The sequence below is a fragment of the Sinohyriopsis cumingii genome, chromosome 1, assembly GCF_028554795.1.
Source record: "Sinohyriopsis cumingii isolate HCF-2022 chromosome 1, ASM2855479v2, whole genome shotgun sequence".
In the NCBI taxonomy this organism is placed as follows: Eukaryota; Metazoa; Mollusca; class Bivalvia; order Unionida; family Unionidae; genus Sinohyriopsis; species Sinohyriopsis cumingii.
The window spans coordinates 64,942,512-64,964,883 of record NC_142961.1 but is presented as its reverse complement, the minus strand read 5'-3'; the positions used below and the strand labels follow the sequence as shown (position 1 = coordinate 64,964,883).

General features: G+C 35.9%; 1 protein-coding gene across 6 annotated transcripts in view; it reads left to right on the top strand.

The window, feature by feature from the left end:
- LOC149807012 (glycogen debranching enzyme-like) overlaps window positions 1–22,372 on the top strand; it is a 145,127-nt gene that overhangs the window by 47,561 nt on the left and 75,194 nt on the right. For 5 of the 6 annotated variants that reach the window (XM_089960664.1, XM_089960649.1, XM_089960657.1 and 2 more), the window contains 5 exons: window positions 2,356–2,476; window positions 3,912–3,935; window positions 14,253–14,465; window positions 15,212–15,351; window positions 18,778–18,965. In XM_089960664.1, the coding sequence (XP_089816790.1) occupies window positions 2,356–2,476; window positions 3,912–3,935; window positions 14,253–14,465; window positions 15,212–15,351; window positions 18,778–18,965 (686 nt within the window). The remainder of the gene's footprint in view (window positions 1–2,355; window positions 2,477–3,911; window positions 3,936–14,252; window positions 14,466–15,211; window positions 15,352–18,777; window positions 18,966–22,372) is intronic. The other variant, XM_089960643.1, reaches the window with a different exon arrangement.

Here is a 22,372-nt window from a genome sequence, read left to right as displayed (position 1 = left end):
TTCCTTTCATAAGGCCTCTGAATTTCTCCACTCCAAACCAGTGGTTGTATATACAAGTTTAAATAGCCAACAATGTTGCCAATAAAAAGAAATCAGCAGATGGTATATTTTGCTACCAATAAGGGGGAAAAAATTCACAGTTTGCGACATTGGCAAAGCCTTACATGATCCCAGAGTAAACTTTTTACACATTATTTTTCATACTTTTAAGAATAAAAAACAAATTTTTTTTCATGTACAAGACAAATATATATAAAATTTCAGGAGCCAAGCCACAATCATCTTATATTATTCATACGTGATCTCTTCCCCAAAATGATAATGAACTTTTTACGTTTTTTTTCTTCATACTTTTAAAAAAGAATTTTTATTTTTCACATATGATAAAAATACATGTATATAAAATTTCAGGAGCTGTGTTATATCCGAATTCTTGTTATAATGGAGCATGTTAGAGCAGGGTCACAGTGTATTTTGAGCTGCAGAGACCAGTTTCTTGATTACAGATGCAGAGATGGAATCTCATGCATGTTGTGGTCTTTGAAAAGACTGGGTGAAGTTTCTTATGACAGTGGGGTTCTGCACAGGTTGTTTCAAATTTCACTACACCCTTTCAACAATTCATATATTAGCAGTGTAGTCTTGGAGTTAGAAAATCAGAGAACCAGAGAAAACCATTGGCCATTGGAACAACTTTTTGTCGATTATTGTAATCATAGACTGTATGTACCAGCGGGATAAACAAAATAGCTTGGAATCATTGAGAGGTTAGATTTAGAAATGCAGATATTTTTATGATTTTAGAAGGGGAGAGAGTATTGACAGTAATTTTCGTTTTTTAATCGACTGAAACAAGTGCATGTGGATTTGGCAGCTGTTTTGCATCAGCTAGAAGTACATTATGGTTTGGTTCTTATTCATTTTTGCTTCCATACCCAGACATATCCTAGATAAGATTGTCCTTGCATGAGAAAATTGCACTGTTTCTTCCCATATTTAAGATAATGTCATAATGCCTTCCAAGTTTAAGTGAAGACATAAAATGGAAATAAGATGTTTTTGAAACTCATTAACCCCTGGAGGTTTTTGTCGTTTTTCCCTGAAATGCGAGTAGGAAAAACATTTTGGGGGCTGTTTCTGAATACATCCTAATACATTGACTTACAATAGATTTCCAGTTAACCTAATGCCTAGTTGTGTTAGAAGCTTCGTTTTTCATTGGCTATTTTGCTTGTGCAGTAGCAGAAGGATAAAAGTTGGAAGTTCTTTTTTAATTTCTTTTATTTTTTTGTCTAATGGACCCATCATTTTTGTATCCAGACCACTTTTTAATCCAAATGCCTATCCTACTTTATGCAAAGGATTGTCTGTCTGTATGCAGTTCAGACCAGTCTGCCTTAGATCTGAGGTGAAAAAGTAAAAAAATCCAGACACTAAATCAGATTCCGACAATGGGTGAATGTTTGGTTGGAAAAAAAATTGGTTCCCAAATATTATGCTTTTCCCTCAGTATTTTATAGTGTAACTAGAAAGTCCAGGGGCCCCGAGTGGCCGAGTGGTCTAAAGCGCTCACTGTTACGGACCACTGCCATCTCACCTCTGTCTGCATGGGTTCGAGTCTTGGATTCAGCCAATGTGGGTATGTGAGAAAGCTTGCCAGTAGCTTCTCGTGGGTCGGTGGTTCTTTCCGGGGTTTTCCCGGGTTCTTCCTCCACCATTAATACTGGCCGCCATGTATAGCCTATTGTGTGCTGAAAAATGACGTTAAACCCTACAACAACAACAACAACTAGAAAGTCCAGATTATTTGGTATCATTGTAGAGCGTCATCTGCCTACCTTTCAGTAATACCACCCACTTTAGTGTATCTTAAATGACCTTGATGCTACAGAGCTCAGAAGTAGGCTACAACCTCCTGATGCGTAAATGAGGCGCCAGGGGTTAATGAGTTAATACAGTGCAAACAAAGGCATGGTAACCACTACGAGTCTTGCATCCATTCAAGTAGTGCAGCCTGATGTGTCTTTAAAGATTGAATTAAAATCCCTAATGGCAATGTGTAGGTAGTGTTTCTGAAATATTTTTGTTATCTCGTCAAGGATGAGAATGGGATATTAACAGATATAAGTCTATGTCAGTCTGTAGTCTGCATACACCCAATATGACCAATATGTCAACATATCTGAAATGGAACCACACTGCCAATGACAATCCCTCTAAAGATGACATGACCTTCAAGTTGATATGTGCATGTGATGATGTATAGTATCATAGCTTATGATCATGATATGCATCGAAATATGGCACAGGTGTGTAATAAAGGTTTGTCAGTAAATTTATGATTTTATTCTATAGACAACAGAACAGTGTCTACCAAGCCATCAAAGAAGCTGACTATCATCCAGGACCCAGAATTCAGGAGGAACAGAAGTAGAGTGGATATGGATGCTGTCTTCTATAACTTTAACACTGATAGGTGGGTAGAAATAAGAGTGTAGTGTTATATTAGGTGTGTCCATAGCAACAGTTATTACTGCCCTTATGATTAGTTATAATCAGATATAGTTTGAATGGTATTATATTTTAGGTGGAAAAGAGAAAAATGAAATTTAAATATTAATCATGATAAAAAAAATTATTTAATTTTTGAAACAGTGCAAAAAAATCTTACTGAAAGACGAGTCTTGATAATGTCTTTGCAGTAATGAACTACCCTCAACTGCAAATAACATAAACCATGATCTGCTCTTATATAATGCACTAGCAGATAAGGGTTTATGTTGCTTGTTATACTAATTACTTGTAACAAACTGCATAGACCCATATCTGCTGGTGCTTGATGTTATAGCAGATCTAGGTCTTTGCAGTTTTGTTTGACTTTAAACGAGTGTGTACAGTATTGTATATATTAACAAACAATCCATGGTAAGCTGTACTGTATGCTGAGTTTTTCAAGCTGGCAAAACCCAGCTAACATTTAGATAGAAGCTGTCAGTTGGTACTTGTACTTAACTATGGAACAGACATGGAAAATTAAGTTTTGCTTAACAATTCAGAATTAATCTTCATTTGGTTTTATGCAACCTATTAATGCCAATAATTAATTTTTGGCTGATTTTGCCACATTGCCTTGTGTTAGTATGTCCTAATCATTGATTGCTTTGTTTCTACAAATGTTAGAATGTATGCATATGTATGGTAACTTGGTCTTTAATAAAAATTTGTTTGTCAGCAATTATTATCAGTCCATGATCAGACTCCATTTTCATTTGTCACTTGATATATTTTTTTGTGTTTCAGTATTGCCAAATGGCATACCTACAGGTGTAAAGACAAAAATATTTGCATGAAGAGTTTAATAAAACAGCAATATTGACTTACTAATTGGAATTGAAATGCCTCCACAATTTTCTATTCATTTCTTTATCAAGAGGGAAATCATAGAATAATGTTTTAAATATGCTTTGATTCAATGAGACCTTAACTGTTGTAACATAATTTTGTTCATGGCTACTTAAATACCTGTACAGGATCAAACCCTAACAGTTAGAACCTAATTTTTCATGGCTTCTTAATTTCAGTTTCCAGGTGTAAAAGAATATTGTGAATGTGTCATTGTTCATATAAGTTAATAAAATGTGTATCCATGGCAATTTAATTTCATGGATTTGGTTCCATAATGACATCTTGCAGAGATAATAAGCTTAATTGATACTGTATCTTATAGCTTAGTTTTTAGTGAGAAAATGTTTCAGGTAACAAAGTTATGTTGGTCTAAAATGACCAATATGTCTAAGTAATTGACAGATAAGTATACATAACATGAAAAGCTGCAAGGAAATGTTCTTTTATTTCATTCATTTTAACTGATTAATGATCACACTTTCAAACAGAATCCTGTAATATTGCAGATTGGAGATATTACCAAATAACAGGTATATTTTTCATAATTGGCTTTATTTCTTTTTTCTTAAATTATCTGCATAAATTCTTCTTAAAATATTTGTTTTATTCACGTTGTCTTCTAAGACCTGAAACAATTAAACATCTGTAAAAAAAATTAAAATATTTTCTTTAAAGATTTTCATGAAACTTCTCTTACTATTATGTTAGCATTATTCATTATACAGCACTCCCTCATACAATACCCTTCATTATAATACACAGGGTTCTTACAGTCTTTGAAGCTCTTTGACAGTTTGGGAAAAATGAGGTAGCATTTTCAAGGCTTTGAAAGTTTGGGCAAATTAAGCAGATTACTCTGAGGTCTTTAAAAGTCTTTGAAAATTGAAATAAACCCAAACATTTTAAATTCTTTCCATAATTACAGATAAAATTGTCCAAGGTTGTTAGATTCGGATGTAATTGAGTTTTCCACAAAGTGACAGCATTATAGTGAGGGATTACTATATTAATGTAGCAGTTGTGATGAAATCTGAGGGAGAAAGAAAAACAACGAACAAGTAGACAAAAAAGCATTGGGAAAATTATGAACAAAATGTCAGAATGGGCTGGAGATATCTCCATGGATTCCTGCTACATATATCCTAATACAGGTTCTTATCGCCTTGAAATACATTCTCCAATCACATTACATTAAGAATATTAGCCTGCTGCCCCAGGAATTCAGCCCTATTAAATACAAAAATTGTAAAATTGGTTTTTCTTTTCTTCTCCCCAGCTCATATAGACAAAAGGCAATAACTCTTGCCCATTACCCTTAGGACACATGGTACTATTGGTATGGAAAAATGGGAACCAGCCTGGAAATGGGTGAACATAAAATAGATTATATATGGGTTAGGCTGACCAGGATTGGTTAATAATGTAAGTTATGGTGTAGGAAAAAGAATCTTTTGAGAGTTTATCCTAGTTGTAAGCGAGAAAAAAATAGAGACATTGTTTTATTGATAGAATTTCAGTCCTTTAACAGTCTTGAGTTTCGAACACTCATTACTAAAATTAACACCTGACTCTTTGGTGTGGAATTGAAAGCACATGTTTCAAATGCATGCAGGTCGAGAAAATGCCGTGGCTCATATCCATTCCTCTACACAGAAGCTGACATTCAGGTTTCATCTTGACCGATAAATATTGGTTTGATCATGAGCACTCAAAAAGTTTAAGGTATTGAATTTTTAATATCATGGTGTTTGCATAGGTTTACTATGGGAATTGAATTACCGGTAGTACCGTGAGTCCTATATTTTCTCCCCAGCTCATATAGACAAAGGACAATAACTCTTGTCCATTACCCTTACCACCAGGTGTTGCTAGTTTTAGCTTCACCACTGTATTGATAACTTCGTACATTTTACCTCAGACAATCCAAGCCATTTTAGTGTTCAAATTGAACCATCCAACTTTCTTATTGGATTTATTTTGTGGGACAATCATTCTTATGCAGGTTGTATACATTATTTTTACATTGTCTACCAAATTTGAGAGACCTTGTCATCTTTAAGGACTTCATCTATTTTATATCAGATTATACCATGCTATCATTGACCCCATGTTGTCATTTACAAGTTAGTGTGACACTGGCTATTTTTGCTTACTTTGTTGGGTAATGGAGATGGTTTTAACGAATATTTAACATGCTCCATTGGGGTGGCCAAGTGGTCTAAAGTTCTCCCCGTTACGGATCACTGCCATCTCACCTCTGTCTGCGTGGGTTCGAGTCTCAGATTCAGCCAATGTGGGTATGTGAGAAAGCTTGCCAGTAGCTTCTCGTAGGTTGGTGGTTCTTTCCGGGGTTTTTCTGGGTTCTTCCTCCACCATTAATACTAGCGACCATGTATAGCCTATCGTGTGTTGAAAAATGGCGTTAAACCCTACAACAACATGCTCCATTGCTAATTTATACTTTGTTGTCCCTTTGTCAGTTCAGTAGAAATATCAGCTAAGGCATGAAATGCATAAGTTCAGTTTAGATAGCATCAAATACAACACTATTTATAGTACTTTTTTAGTAACTGAATAGTGAGATAGAAACATGATGAATTACTAAGTTTTGTTTTGTTTTCTCTTGTTTCATTTCATTGGACATGCCAACTAAATGCAATAATTGCAACTTGTGGAAGTCTACTATGACTCTTGTTTTGTATATACTAAGAGTATATCATCTGTGACATGCATCATGTGTAATACATGGTCAGAGGAAGATTAAATGATAATTGAAAACAGCATGATATATGATTACATTTCTTGAATAGATTAAAAACATTGAATATTTGTAATCTGTTGTTGAAATTTCTATGAAAAAATGTGGCATCCAGTTCATAATTCTTGTATAATTTCAGAAGAAATGTATACTAAATACATGAAATGCAAAGTTCAAAGCAAAAGTCAGTAAGGCATCAAAGGGAAGGAAAGACAAAATAAGTTGAGGAAGATGACCTAAAGTTTGTTTCTGGCAATTCTGACTCATTTGGGGAGTGTATGCCAATTTTTAGCAGCCTAGTGAACCTGTAAGTGGGTTTGTAGTGTATCCATCAGATCCAACTGATTATAATCGGCGGGGAGACCTTTGAGAAAACGGTCAGACTTCATCTTCATTGCTTGCAATTCCGACTTATTGTGGGAGTGCCCCCCCCCCCAATTTAATCAGCTAAGTGGACATAAGCCCCCCCCCCCCCATGTCTGAGCATGGCATTCGGGTCTTCAAGTCAGGACATATTGGGATTTGTACTGGATCCATTGGGTCCAACTCATACCACCACACCATTACTGGCCATCCAGATGTCACCGGTCATCCAGCCATCCCAGCATGCAGACCTTTTTGTTGAAACAGTCCAGCCAGCTAGATTTATGGTGATCTTTGTGACAGATTCTGGCCATCTAACTGCATCTTATGTGGCATACCTTTACTATGCCGGAGACTGCAGGGAGAAATCTGTCTGCCCAGCCAGGCCTTTAGAGTGGCCAGTGCCTATGATAGCCAGACTGTCTTCTGTACCACCAGCATCCTGTCTGATTATATGCTGGGTAAGCCAGCTGGCAGTTTCAGCAGTGCTGCAGTCTCAGTGACATTCTCATCTCGCAGGTACAAAACTCTGTGTACTTCGTGAAAGATTTGGCCTCATTAGCAGTCTTCCAACTCGCAGGGAAATCTGACCATTGTCGTGCTTGGGAGGTGATGGCCATGATTGCTAGGGTCATTAACTGGACAGCTCACCATACCATAATTGATGCCTTGATGGCTTTGGCCATCTTAGACTGGATACAGTGTGACACATGTCAAAGGTCCACATTGCTCAAACCTCATCATACCTTCACTTTAAAGATAATACCATTTGGTTCACCGTTGCTGTTTGGAGGAAGATTTGAAGTTTGGAGGCAGGCAGCTCAAGAACTGCCCCTCCAACTCGCTGCTCAACCCACACAACCATTGGAAACACCTAGCCCATGCTAGTGAGAAAGGACATTAAGTGGCCTAGGGACAAGGTTCTTTTCAGCCAGATGTGCACCAATATCAATCCCAACCTAGTGCCAGGAGACATCAGTCTAACCAAACTAAGAGGCAGTTGTACATTAAGAGGCAGCAAGAAACTAAATTTCTCTGCCTTCAAGCCTCTCTATCTGACTGACACATAGTTTCATGTTCCTAACCACCCCACATCACAGAAATTTCTTTGGTTTGCTTACTGTGATACAGTTTATCAGTTTGAAGCCCTACCTTTTGGCCTCAATAACAGCCATGTTTTTTTAAAACCAAGGTAATGGATTGCATCATCACCCTGTGCTGGTCAGCTCATCCACATTGGTGAGAGCATACCTGGATGACCTTCTCCAGAAACATAAGGTAAGTTCTATTATACCCCAAGACAGAAATTATCTTCACTCACTTTTTAATTAACCAGGTTTCCTAGTGAAATGGGAAAAGTTCAACTTCCATCCATCCCAGCTTTTCGTCCATGTGGGTATGGAATATGTTGCCAATCTGAATCTATTGTGACTTTGTAATGTTTGTATAATCAGGATGATCAAGCTTGTCAAATCTGTTTCCAGCAGGACTTGGAGTTTCAGCAAGAAAGTTCTTGCAACTCCTTGGATTATTCACTGTGGCAGCAGATTTGATTCTGCTCAGCCATCTTTTTATGCGCCCCTTACAAATGATGTTACTAGCACAATGGCACCCATTTTCAAGTCGCCTTGATCAACAATCAAGATCACGCCAGAGATATGATTATTTCTGTGTCAGCTGCACAACCCAGGTTGGCTGACCATGGGGATCCCACTAGAGAAACCCCAAGCAGAATGTAGATGTACTGTTAAGCAGTTGGGAGGGTTTGTGGGCATATGCCTACCCTCACATGGTCATGATACCAAAAAATAATCCAGACTTTACGATGTCAGAAATGTAAGATGATTCTGAAAGCCCTCTTCAAATGAGACAATTTCTGGTTCACCGATCAACTCGATCTAGCAATAGATCTGTGCAGGAAGATTCCGACCAACTTGAATCTTCTCAAACAACCATGGTCACTGCTGTTCCTTCTCTGCCCATACCATCTTCTTCTGTGTGCTTGGCTCTTATCAGGGTAGCCTTGCAAGACAATTTAAATCTTTGATTGTGAGGAGAATGTCAAGAGCAAGAAGGCTCCCCTCCCGAAGGCTTCTAAAGGAAAGTGGCGTGTTTTAAAAGACTGGTACCATACCAATAACATAGTCCCTCTGAGTGCCTTAATCCCTCAAAAGGCCGACTTTTTTTCTCTGGCTCTTTCAGGAGAAACATTTGGCCTCAATTACTATCAAAGGCTACTGTTCCATGATATCAGACACATTCTGGCTTCATGGTAGATGTGATGTTGGGCATGATAAAGACCTACAGTATCTTTTAGACCTTTTTGGTCTCAATCAACCAAAATCCCTCATGCTGTTTCCAAAATGAAATCTGTACAGGGTTTTAACATAGCTCAATTAGAATAAATTCGACCTTCTAGCCCATACTTCACTAAAGTGACTATCATATAAGACATGTTTCCTGATAGCTTTATCTTCCTTATTGCAGGGTAAATCAGCTGTATGCCCTTTTCTGTTGATTTGAACTTTCTTCAGTTCAGATCAGGTGGTTCTGTGGACGTTTTGACACAACCAGGCTTTGTAACCAAGAATAGGTTACCGTCCATCTGTAATCAAAGAGTCATCATTCGCTTGCTCTCTACCACAGACAGGTAAAGAGCAGCTGCCATGGAAGATCCTCTGTGCACTTTCAAGTACTACTTGAAATGCAGAGACAAGTTGTGGCACATGTAAATGCCTCTTCCTTCCAGTGAAAGCCAGGAATCAGGATATCACCCCTCAAGCCCTTGCTTTGTGGATGAAACGAGTTATACCCAATCACATTAAAGTGTAACCCTGCTATAACATGGTGGTTGGAGTCCATAGAACCCGACCTTGTTATAGACCGAACCATGTTATATCCAGCCAAGTCCATAACTTAAGAAAATGATGAACTTACCATAAATAGAGGCAGGGGTGGGGGTGTAAAGAAAAACACTTTTATATTGACAGCTTACATTTGTGTAGTACAATCCATAATCCATTAAGTACTGTACATGTATATCAGAAATCCATGAATTTGTGTATTGATAACATGTTATAAAATTCATGTATGACTCATATCACATTAGAAAATACAAATAATGCACATATAAAAAAATTGGTAGTCCTCATTTTGATCTATATCCAGTTGTGACTAAACAATTTATTTTAGACCGCTCCAGTGGCCTAATGGTTAGAGCGTCCGCCTCAGATGTGAAAGGTCATGGGTTTGATCTCCGGCCAAGTCATACCAAAGACTTTAAAAAATGGTACTAACAGCTGCCTCACTTGGCGTTCAGCATTAAGAGTTTATTGTTAGGACTGGTCTGCCTGGTGTCAGGATAATGTGACTGAGTGGGACATCATACTATATGTCTGCAGCATGATGCCCCAGTGCTAGACATCCAGATATCTATAGTTTCAAAAGACTGGAAATTTAATTAGCAACTGAAAGCATAAATTTTCCTCTCGCAAAATCGAAACTTTGACAGCAAAATAAACATGTTCTGGTCACCTTGAAAAATACAACAATCCATAATTTGGTGCTGACTTCCTTTGATTTTTATCTTTGATGAAGGAGGCATGTATTAATGAAATAACATCTAAGGACAGCATTGGAGAACCAAACATGTCCATTTCTCCTTGCATTGGCAACATCAAATGATTGGTGCTTCAATGGTAATCAGTTTCTTTGAAGTTTCAGCTAAACTTTTTTCAACTGTGTACATTTCAACAGTCTAAATAAAAATATTAATTACTTGCAAGTGACAGATGGACCGTCACTATTTTAGGAGCCATGCCAAAATTGTGTTAATCTGAATTTGTGTTATAATGGAGCATGCTATAGTGGGGTCACACTGTACTTAGAAACACTCCCAACCACCCCCTCCATGCAAGCATCCTTGTTAGTATATTGCTTAGCTAAAAACGAGTGACACCTGGTGGTGGCTAATGTAGCTAGGACTGGATTTGTAAGGTTGCAGGCTAATATTCCTATTGTGTTGTGATTGGGTAAGTATTCTTGGAGAAACGTAATTTACTGACAAATTTGTATTTTTGTGGTGGACAATTCTATTTGAAAGCATACACTTGATCGATATTTATCAGATGAATATGTAAATCTTCATTCAGTGAAAATGTGATGGATTTCAGTCAACTTATTGGGCATGTTTCACTGTGACATTCATTGAACATGTACCACTTCTTGTACTTTTTATATGTAATGATTCTTGAGATAAATTATTGAGTTTAAAACAATATATTTCACAGCAGCTTGTGAATTTCTAAAAGCTGTTCTATTTCTTTGGCATGAAACTATCCATTTTTCCATTTACAATATCCTTTTTTTTTAAAATTTAATAACTGACATTTCACAGGTGATCTTTTGAATGAGTGTTCCAAAAACAGCTGTCAGATGTTCAGAAAATAGATAATTTAGCAAAATGATTACTTACTGTAAATACAACCAAATATCTGTACCATCACTTTATCTTTCATTTAAGACAATAGGTCTTTTATCTCTAGCTTACAATTTTTTTTGCAGTTTCATTTACACTGGATATTGTTGGTGTTGATTTTCTTGCACGCTTATAAATCTGTCTCTGTACTCACAAAATTCAACTTAAGATCACAACAAAATTCAGATTTTGCTCTTTTTGAATTTTCGATGATATGATATTTACACAAAATAACATGATATTTAGCAGCATTATTGACTGTAGTAAATCATTTGAAGTTGAGTTTGAGTGTGAATTGAAGTTGAGTTTGTGAACACAGCCTTGTCAGAAGTTCTAATTGCAGACCATTTATGTGAACGATTTAGTTTTGATTTGTTTTATGCCACTTCAACTCCCGATTCAGTCATAATCCATGAATATCATGAATCCTTTCCAGATTGCTTCTGATCACACATTAGTATAATCCATGAATATCATGAATCTTTTCCAGATTACTTCTGATCACACATTAGTATAATCCATGAATATCATGAATCCTTTCCAGATTGCTTCTGATCACACATTAGTATAATCCTTGAATATCATGAATCTTTTCCAGATTACTTCTGATCACATATTAGTATAATCCATCAATATCATGAATCCTTTCCAGATTGCTTCTGATCACACATTAGTATAATCCATCTTGACAAATGTTAAAAACTGAATCCAGACCTACCCTGCCAAAAGAATCCAAGTAATGCTGCTTGAGCTCTTTATTAATGGTTACTTGTAAGGTTATATTGTCTGTTGAATTAGGAATTCAGGTGTTGTGCTAGCCAGTTCAGATTGTCTGTTGAATTAGGAATTCAGGTGCTATGCTAGCTAGTTCAGATTGTCTGTTGAGTTAGGAATTCAGGTGTTATGCTAGCCAGTTCAGATTGTCTGTTGATTAGGAATTTAGGTGTTATGCTAGCCAGTTCAGAGTCACGTAATCACAGAAAGTCTTTATCATAAATATATTACATTGGAAGCTTGTTGTGACCAAAAAAAGAAAAAATTTCTGTTGGTAGAGCATTCTATTTGTAATTGAAGGGTCACTGGTTTAGTACTTGCCCAGGCATTAGTATGTCTTACCGAAAGGCATTTAGCTCCCATTTCCTCAGCATGATATTGTGTTTCTTGAAACAATTTGTTTTTCACTAGTGATTTTTATTTTTGGAATAACAAAAATGTAAATGTCCCACAAAAGATATTTTGAAATTGATGGTGTGGGTAAAATAATAAGGTATTTTAAAAACTAAGATTTCCCTTGAGCTTCAGCACACATGCACATAACACAGATAAGAATGATTTTGATTTTAAGAAAAGGCTTGTGCACAATACCAGCAATCTTTTTAAATTTTCATCTACATACCCAGTGGTTTTGGGATTTCAGGTTCATTCTTGTCATTTTTTATTATATCCCAGCATCAAGATTCAGGAGTCATATTGTAATCACCTTTTCTGTCTGTCTGTCTGTTTCATTTCACACTTCATTTATCCACCATAGCTCTGCATCCATTACACATTTGGATGACATTTTGTTGATGAATTGCTTATTACTTGTATGTGTGCCTTTGAAGGTTTTGTCTTTTTAGATACAGTTTTGGATTTATCATCAGTTTGAAATCTCTACAACCACAGGTCCTTGTAACCAGCATAACTCAGGAAGAGTATAGCATATTCTCATGCAGTATGGTGTTTACATTGTCTAATAGATATCGCTGTGCATTGCATGGGTTATGTCTCATCAGCTCTTAATTATGATCCATGACAATCAAATTCACATCTTCACCTGGGTGTTGCTTGTGTCTGACATAGCTCAAGAATATTTAAATGTATTGAAATGCAGTTTGGTATGTGCATTGTCTCACAGACCTAGCTATGCCTTTTAAAGGCACTGTCTCATCTTTACCATTATATAATTATTTTCCTTGACAATAACCTCATATCTTTATATGGAGTGCTGCTTGTTCATAGCACAGCCCAAGAACCATATTTTGATGCAATTTGGTATGAACATTGTCTCATAGATTTTCATGCACCTTTTATGGGTAAGAACAATTCAGCACACATGTGTTCTGTTGCATTTGACAGATGCATAACGAAAGATAACTCCACCTACAAATCAAGTGACCCTGCTCAGTTGAAACCTTTGCAGCAAGCTTAAACATGGGGGCACTTACTGGATATGATGCTCTTCAAAACAGTTTATATACAGATTTTCTACATTATAAAGCCACCTTCACCAGTACCAGAAAGCAAGAGGTTTAAGTGAAGGTGCATATGTAAAATCAGAACATGTATGCCTTGCTTGGCGTCCAGCATTTAGAGGTTAGTGTTAGGACTGGACTAAGGATAATGTGACTGGATGGGACATGCTGCATGTCTGCGGCATGATGCCCCGGCGCTAGACATCACTATAAACTGCCACATTGCAGACATGTTATTTAGTGGCAACGCTATTTTAGTCAAGTTCCTTGCCCATGTACATGCCATGTAAAAGAAGCCAGGATGATCCCAGGAATCAAGCCTATATCCTTTCAATACCAATTCCAACATGTTAAATACTGGCCTATGATTGGAGGGAGGGGGTGACACTTATGTTACCATTTGTGACCTTGTCAGGTGGGAATCATTTTAGTGTCTTTCAAAGCATTCCAGCTTACCTACTTTAAACAATATAATATATTTAAACTTGTAATTATTTTGGAGTGTATGAAAAACCTCCTTGTACAAAATGCTACAAGAAACATAGCTAGATTGAAATCTCATTACACTGAAATCTTCTTAAAACAATTCAGAAATAGTTTATTGGTCTGAAATTTCCCATTCTGATAATAATTTAACAGTAAACCTTCTGGCGTTTTGGTGTTTTTGCTGTAAATAATAAACAGTTATAAAAGATTTTTCAGTGTTTTAATCATTCTTGAGATTTTTTTCTCAACATTTATCTTAGGAGATAAAGAACAGATAAAAGGTATATGTTACCAGGTTTGCTCTGTGTTATCAGTGTCTGTGGAGTTTCATTGGATGCCAATTATGTAAAATTGATCCGGAAATGAACAACAATGGGTTTTTTTCTTTTCTGAAAGCAGGAATTCATTCCGGTGGTAATGAATTCCTGCATTTTGATAATGTGTGAATAATTGCTTCTAACTTCAGCAGAGAATTGGCACTTGTATTTGCATGTACCATTGTATAGTTGTTAATTTTTGTTCCTTTCAGACCAGGAGTATTCAGTCGCGAGGAAAGAATCAGAGTTTGTTGTGAAGATTTGAAGAGAACGCTGACAGAACTAAATGAGGCCAGAATTGCGGAAATATCAGGACATATTCAAACAGCAGTCACAAATTATGTGGCAAATGCCAAGTGGAGATTTGTTGATCCAAATGGTGAAAAACTTGGAACTGTCACCATGAAGGAACCACTGATGCACAAGTATACTGTTGTTTTATTTTAGTTGTTATTGTCACAAACATCACTTATTCTATACTCCACTGTCAGGATGATTATGGTGGTGGTGGTGATGGTGATATTGATGTTGTTGCTGCTGATTTTGTATTGTATATGTATTTCAGTAAGATTTTGAAAACTAGATGCATCATATTACATGGTGTATAATTCCATTACCTCTGAATAAAGTGAAATGTGGACTGGTCACAGTATTCAGCAAAGCTGTAATTCTTCTTTTCAAAATTCCATTTGTTATGTTTAGAAAGTGTATTGGGTCAACATGCAAAATATAGGGTCACTCAGGAAATTGAAAACAAAGTGACTTTTTTTTCTTTCTCAGACTTACAAAAAATTAAGATGTATCTTTTAGGACAAAATAGCTAAACTTTACATATGCAAAAAAGAATACCATATACATTAGTTACCGACCTCATTGAAGACAGTCTTTCTCAGAATAGTTGTTTTTAAAGTACATAAAAGTGCACTCCATAATTCTGTTATTGATTAAAATTATGCAAGTTTGTTGGTCATTTGAGTGACATATTTACTTTTGCATCCTACTGACTGAGCACATTGGCATCCTTATGTGGGAACCATTAAGTCAGGTTTTTTTTCTTCGTTTCTTTATATTGACAGTTGTTTACATAGAGATCCATGGTCCTTTGTCATTATGTAGAGATTATTGCATCCATTCATTTGCTGTCCATTGACTGCATAATTTCTTTTTGTAGTTACTTTGTGTTCCCAGCAAAGCTTGTTGGTTCCTTGGAGAAAGAGGAAAAGGCAATGTTTAGTGACAATGCCAAGTATATCATGGCTTCCAATGGTTGGGTGATGGGGGATGATCCACTCCGGAATTTTGCAGAAGCAGGTATAGCCTATACTTATAAGTTCATAGTTTTTTTTTTTTTACCATAGTTTCATTTACAGTAAGTCTTGGAAAAGACATTACTAAGCGTTTAAGGTATAATTAGTTAATAATTCATCATCCCATATTTTTTTTTGTCTGTTGTTTATAGTTCTAGATGTCATATACCAGAAGAACTTATGGGATGGCCTGCTGTCCATCATCCAATGTCCTTCATCCATCCATCCATTAGAACAAGTTTGTTACTAGTACTCTAGAATTACCATGAAACTGTATGCATGCATTCATTTATTGGTCTAGTTATTGCCACTACATACAGCAGCCATTTTGAATATCTTATAGCTTCATGTCAGTGGATTGTCTTATGAGTATGAACTTTTCACAAAAAGACTTCTTATTGTATCTGGACAGAAATAAATTAAATTGTGCTGAGCTGAGGCCAGTATAGCTGCCACAGGAGCCATCTTGAAAATGTATCACTATTTCTCTGGAACAGAAAATCATTTTGACATTGGGTTTTTACCAGTGGACTTCTTATGATATTTGAATGGTCCTAAATGAAAATGGTTCTGCTTTAGACATCCATTATGAACACTGTGGCAGCCAGCATTAAAATCGTATTACTTCTTCTGAACAAAAGATATATCGACATGGTTTTCACCAGAAGACTTCTCACTATGTCTAGCTGGTTCTTTATGGAAATGGTTCCAATCTGATGTCCATTGAAAATGGTGCCAATCTGATGTCCAGTGAAAGTGGTGCCAATCTGATGTCCATTGAAAATGGTGCCAATCTGATGTCCATTGAAAGTGGTGCCAATCTGATGTCCATTGAAAATGGTGCCAATCTGATGTCCATTGAAAGTGGTGCAGCCTGGACATCCATGTTTTGGTCATCTTTAGAATCTTTTTACTCTTCTCCATGTGAATAAATGGTCATATCAATGAAAAAGAAAAACATTATGAGGTCTTGTTGGTCCAAAATAAAGCTGATGCCACCACAGAAGCCAACTGGAAGACCTTTTGCAACTGCCTTGTGCAGAAAGTTACATCAGCATAGGTTTCCTTTTTTGAACCAGAATACATCTTATGATGTCTAGTTAGTACTAAATGAAAATGTTACCATTCTGACATTCCAGTATGGCCAACACGGCAGCAATCTTGAAATTCTTCTTATTGCTATTTCTTTATGAAAAGTCATATTGACATGAGGTTTTCACCAGAATACTTCTTATGATGTCTAGTTAGTACTAAATGAAAATATTACCATTCTGACATTCCAGTATGGCCAACATGGCAGCAATCTTGAAATTCTTCTTATTGCTATTTCTTTATGAAAAGTCATATTGACATGAGGTTTTCACCAGAATACTTCTTATGATGTCTAGTTAGTACTAAATGAAAATATTACCATTCTGACATTCCAGTATGGCCAACATGGCAGCGATCTTGAAATTCTTCTTATTGCTATTTCTTTATGAAAAGTCATATTGACATGAGGTTTTCACCAGAATACTTCTTATGATGTTTAGTTAGTACTAAATGAAAATGTTACCATTCTGACATTCCAGTATGGCCAACATGGCAGCGATCTCGAAATTCTTCTTATTGCTATTTCTTTATGAAAAGTCATATTGACATGAGGTTTTCACCAGAATACTAATTATGAGGTCTAGTTGGTCTTAATTAAAAATGTTGCTGAGCTGACCTTAAATATGGCTGCAACAATTAACATTTTCAAAATCTTGTAATTAATTCTCCTGAATGTATGGTCATATCAACATAGGGTTTTCATGAAAAGTCTTCAGATGATATCTGGTTTGTCATAAATGAAAGTGGTGCCAAACTCACATCCACTGTGGCTGACTAATTTAAAATTCTTACCACTCAAGAGTATCAAAGATGGCTTCGATAATCAGCAATTAAAATGAAGAAACAGTCTCGACTTTAATTCCAGGAACTTTTTGGACAGTAGAACATTAGTTCCTTTCAGGGACTGGGTGAGACATCATGCTACATGTCTGCAGCATGATGCCCTAGTGCTAGACATCACTATAAACTGCCACACTGCAGACATTGTAGCAATATGACTGAAAAATTGTTAAAGCTATGTTAAAAATCCTAATCACACACACACACTTACTTTACATTGTGAACTTTCAGAACAGACTGGGCTCAAAACTTAACACTTGCAGAATGCAAGTTGATTGTGGAAAAAGTTTTTTAGGTTTCATGCTCTTGCATCATTTTGTGAGTGATAAATTTTCCAGTGATACACACTCGATCATTAATAAAACTCATTAGAGTAAATTCAGCAGAATAAATTTGCATAATTTCAGAAAGTAAAATGAGCTTGCTTCATCGCTGATTATCAGTTACTTTTGCCTATTTGACCAACTTGTTCAGTCCAGAGCATGTTGTAAAGGAAGACAGCTTTGTTTTTTACTATCGAACTTGACTCAAATCGGACACTAAAATTGGTCCAAATCATGAAAAGATAGCAGGTTTAAAAACCATGTTAATGTCTCTTTACATCAATATATATTAAGAAGGCACAAGATTTGTGGTTTGTATCCCAAATTGAGAAATTACAGTTTCATTTCAAGCTCAAGTTTCTTAAAGATAGTTGCATTCACATTGACACTTTTATGAACTGTCCTACATTTTGAAGAGTCAAGTCTGCAGTATGTTATGAGCCATAGAATGTCAATATTTTTTATATTGTCATCAGGTCACCCCAGGTCACCATAATTTTCAAGTCTACAGGTTTACTGGTACATTGTCACAGCAAAGTGAAGACATTGGCAACTATTTCTGTAAGTCTGTAATTACTTTAAAGAAGAAAAATGTTTTTAAATTACATTGAAAGAATCATTTTATGTGCCTCTGCTGATTTCCAGCAATTTTCACAACACATGCCATGGTGTCCTATTTAGAAAGCACATAATGTTGGCACTGCCATCTCCTGTTACATATTCTTCTATTGTTAATGTGATCGGGGAATGTATTCAGAGAGAAAGCAGAATTGTAAATTATGTTACTCTGAGAATACTTACCCAATCACAGTACTATTAAACCCTCCCATACCCCCAATCACAGTACTATTAAACCCTCCCATATGCCCAATCACAGTACTATTAAACCCTCCCATACCGCCAATCACAGTACTATTAAACCCTCCCATACCTCCAAATAAATGTGATCATCCATGTTGATGTATCACTTGAGCAGAAACCAAGTAAGCAACTGTAGCCACCTGGTGGTGGTCAGGAGAGGTTATGGGTAAGAGTTTCTTGCCATTGTCTGTTTTTTATATCGATGGCAAAGGCAACATTTTCTTCTTTGCTGGATTTGAGAGGTTTTTTCCTAATGTTAATATCATTTGGTAAGAAACATAATTTACTAAACAATATGCTTTCTTCTCTCTCAGGATCTAATGTGTATCTGCGGCGTGAGTTGATATCATGGGGAGACAGTGTTAAGCTGCGATATGGAAACACAGAGGCTGATTGTCCATATCTGTGGCAACGCATGAGGGACTACACTATCACTACTGTGAGGATATTTCATGCAATTCGTTTGGACAACTGTCACAGCACACCCATCCATGTTGCTGAGGTATTGATATTAGTTCTTACAAGTTTCATTTTCTTAATGATAGACTAATTCTATTGAAATTTTCAGACTACTGATAATGGTGACTATTTGCTTATCAAAAATGATGGTGTGGCATTCAAACTCTAGTTTGTTTATTTCTTAATTATTGTCAGTTTGGATAACATTCAAATGAAACTTTTTCTTCCAGATAGCCAAGCATTGAATTTTAGCTAACCTGGCCATTAGGGCAGGTGAGGTTATGGTATGTCTCTGCATCCATTGTGCATCTTCATTTGTGCCTCAACTATTTTGTTTAACTTTTATTTCAAAAATAACTGGATCAGTTAGGACCAAATGTGACATAAAGATTTCTGGAATTTAAGACTTTACAGTTTTTACAAATGTTACTGATCTGCTATCAGATATCATAACCATTACTGAAAAAAGTAAAAAAAACTACTCAAAACCCACCAGACCAATTTCATTCAGACTTGCCACAGAGCATCTTGGCATAAGGGCCTTTCAAGTCGGTACAAATTATACCAGTCTGCCATCAGATACAGCCAGCATTACTAAAAGTATTGAAACATAAACTTTTCAGCGACTTCTCCAAAACTGTTGAACAGAATTTGATCTTGTTTGAAAGAAAGCATCTTGGCATAAGGATTGTTTATAATTATGCAAATTATGCTGATCTGTCTTCCAATACAGATACTTTCTCTTAATATAGAAAATAACTTAAAGCAGCTTCTCCAAAATGACTGCATAGAATTTAACCAAATGTAACAAAAAGTATCCTTGCATGGAGACCTTTAAGATTTGTACAAATTATCCAGCATCAATACGGCGACTGTTCTTCAAAATAGAAAAACCTTTAAACAACCTTTTCAAATACTGCTTAACAGATTGGACAGAAAGCAGCCTGGATTAGAGGGCTTTATAATTCACACAGCTAATGCTGAAGTTACATTTAATATGGCCACAAGGGAACTGGATGGCCAAGTGGTTTAAAGTGCTTGCTTTTACCGATCACTACCATCTCACCTCTGCCTGCATGAGTTCCAGTCTTGGGCTTGACCATTGTGGATAATTGAGAAAGCTGCCAGTAGTTTCCCATGGGTCAGTCAGTGGTTCTTATTGGGGTTTTCTGGGTTCTTCCTCCAGCCATGTGTGGCCTATTTTGCACTGAGAAATGGCGTTAGACCCCAAAACAACTACAACAGATATGACCACCATTACTTGGGACAGAAAAATCTGTAAATGACCTTTTCATAAAAAAAAAAGAACTTGACTAAATTTGACAGCATCCTAGCATAGAGGGCATTCAGTTTATGGCTACTATTGCTAAAAATAGAAAACATATAACAACTTAGAAAAAATGGTTTTGCAGAGTTTAACCAAACTTTGTAGGAAGCATCCTGGTATAAAGAGCTTTCAGATCTTCATAAATGAAATCAATAGAACTCTACCTTACATCTAAATTGCATCTTCCAAAAAAAGTCACTTAATAATTTATGAATGTTTATATGAGCATAAAGCAAATGCTGTATTTTATCAGAAATATAAGAGAGAACAATCTTAATCTGTACTTGAAACTGACATGCTGTGAGAACTTCGAAAGCCATCAGTTTTGCCTTGATTATATATATATTTATTTATCAGAATAACCTATCAATTTGTGACATCACAACAGCTGATTGTCTCCATACAATTTGAATTTAAACAAAACAAAATGAGAAATGAAATTAATTTATTTCATTTGTTATATTTCTATCATAATTTCAGTGCTATCATTTTATTTATGTGTTTAATATTTTATTAAAGAACACTCTTAATAAGACATGATATGAACGCAGTAGTTCTCTGACAGAAAAACCTGACATTAGTAAATGTATTTCGATACCATTCCAGATGAAAGTAAACAAAGAATGCAATTGATGAATGCAAATCTGAATGTATTTCTGACATGATAAAAAAAATGATGAGATGATTGCTCAAATACAAATGTGAATGGAATTGCTTAACACATCCCGGGTGGTTTATGCATTTTTTTAAAAGTTGTGTATGTTGACTTCAGATTTTGTATTAACCAGCATTGTCATACTTGGCAAAATATTTGGAATGCAAACTCCACCAACTTAAGAACTTCAGATCCACTGTTGGAACACTATATAACAAGTTTCAGAGATGAGATGTATTGGTCACGCATAGCTGACTTATGCATATCTCCTAAAGAATGAACTTCTGCCTCAACCTCAGCATTCTGATCGAGTGTGTTGATTAGCATCTTTTGATACTGAAGTATTTAGGCACAAAGAATCTTTATGATGATGTACTACCCAAGAAAGGCTTGGACATTTTGAGTGGTTAAGCTTTATATAACATTTATGTTTAAGGATTTTACATGTTACCTTTATCTTTTATTTTATAATCATTTATATTGAGTTTACAAAATTGTAACATTATTACCTTTTCAATTGAATCTGCTGTGCCTAAAATTAAAATTAATACCGTATATACTCGTGTATAAGCCAAATAATTTCGGGAAAAAATAAAAGCCTGGAAGAAGGGGGGTTGGAAAAAATAAAAGCCTGGAAGAAGGGGGGTCGGCTTATCTGCGGGCCAATGTGTAAACTTTACAGCTTTTAGGTCTTTTTGTTGACTACTGTAATGGCTGTAAATCTTGGGACACGAAACAATAATTTTTTCCGTGTCCTAAGACATAGGCATGTATAAAAAAGAATTTTTTGGTGACTTGACAGTTATTAAACTGTTATAAAGTACTATGATTGATTTTGTTATTATTTTGCATGTGCATATTTTCTGATTTCTCCAACACAAAGTTAAATAACGGTAAATACAGACTTCATAATTCACTGGCTGTTTGAATTTACCAGGGAGACCATGCTGAACTATAATGAACCGTACTTACACAGTGCAAAGTGTGCATAGCGTCACTTAAATCCTTGCTTGTTTCCGAACATAGATGCAGATTTTGCTTTATTCATTGTTTCGACCAAATTGCATTCTTCCAGATAACATTTCAGCTAGTCCTTAATAGCTGTTTCATTTACGTTGAACTATGCGCTTACAAGTTACTTATTTTCACTTACATAAGCGATCATACAAATTTAGGTAATATTTTTAAAAAGGTAGTCGCGTTTATTTGTACAAGGCACATAACCATCATAATTTACATGTTCACAAAGAGTGGTAATAATAAAGGCTAAAATGCTCATACAGATCAACTAAGATCAGCATCAAACAATTTTAGTTTTGTGTTTTAGCTGAACAAACATAACTTTCCACACAGTGGAAAGCTTGATGTTTTGGTGTCTGCAGTGTTGATAGTTGGTGAATTTATCTTTCGTTTTGTGACAGCAGTATAGGCCAGTTAATCATTAAAACCCTGAAACTGACTTTTGATA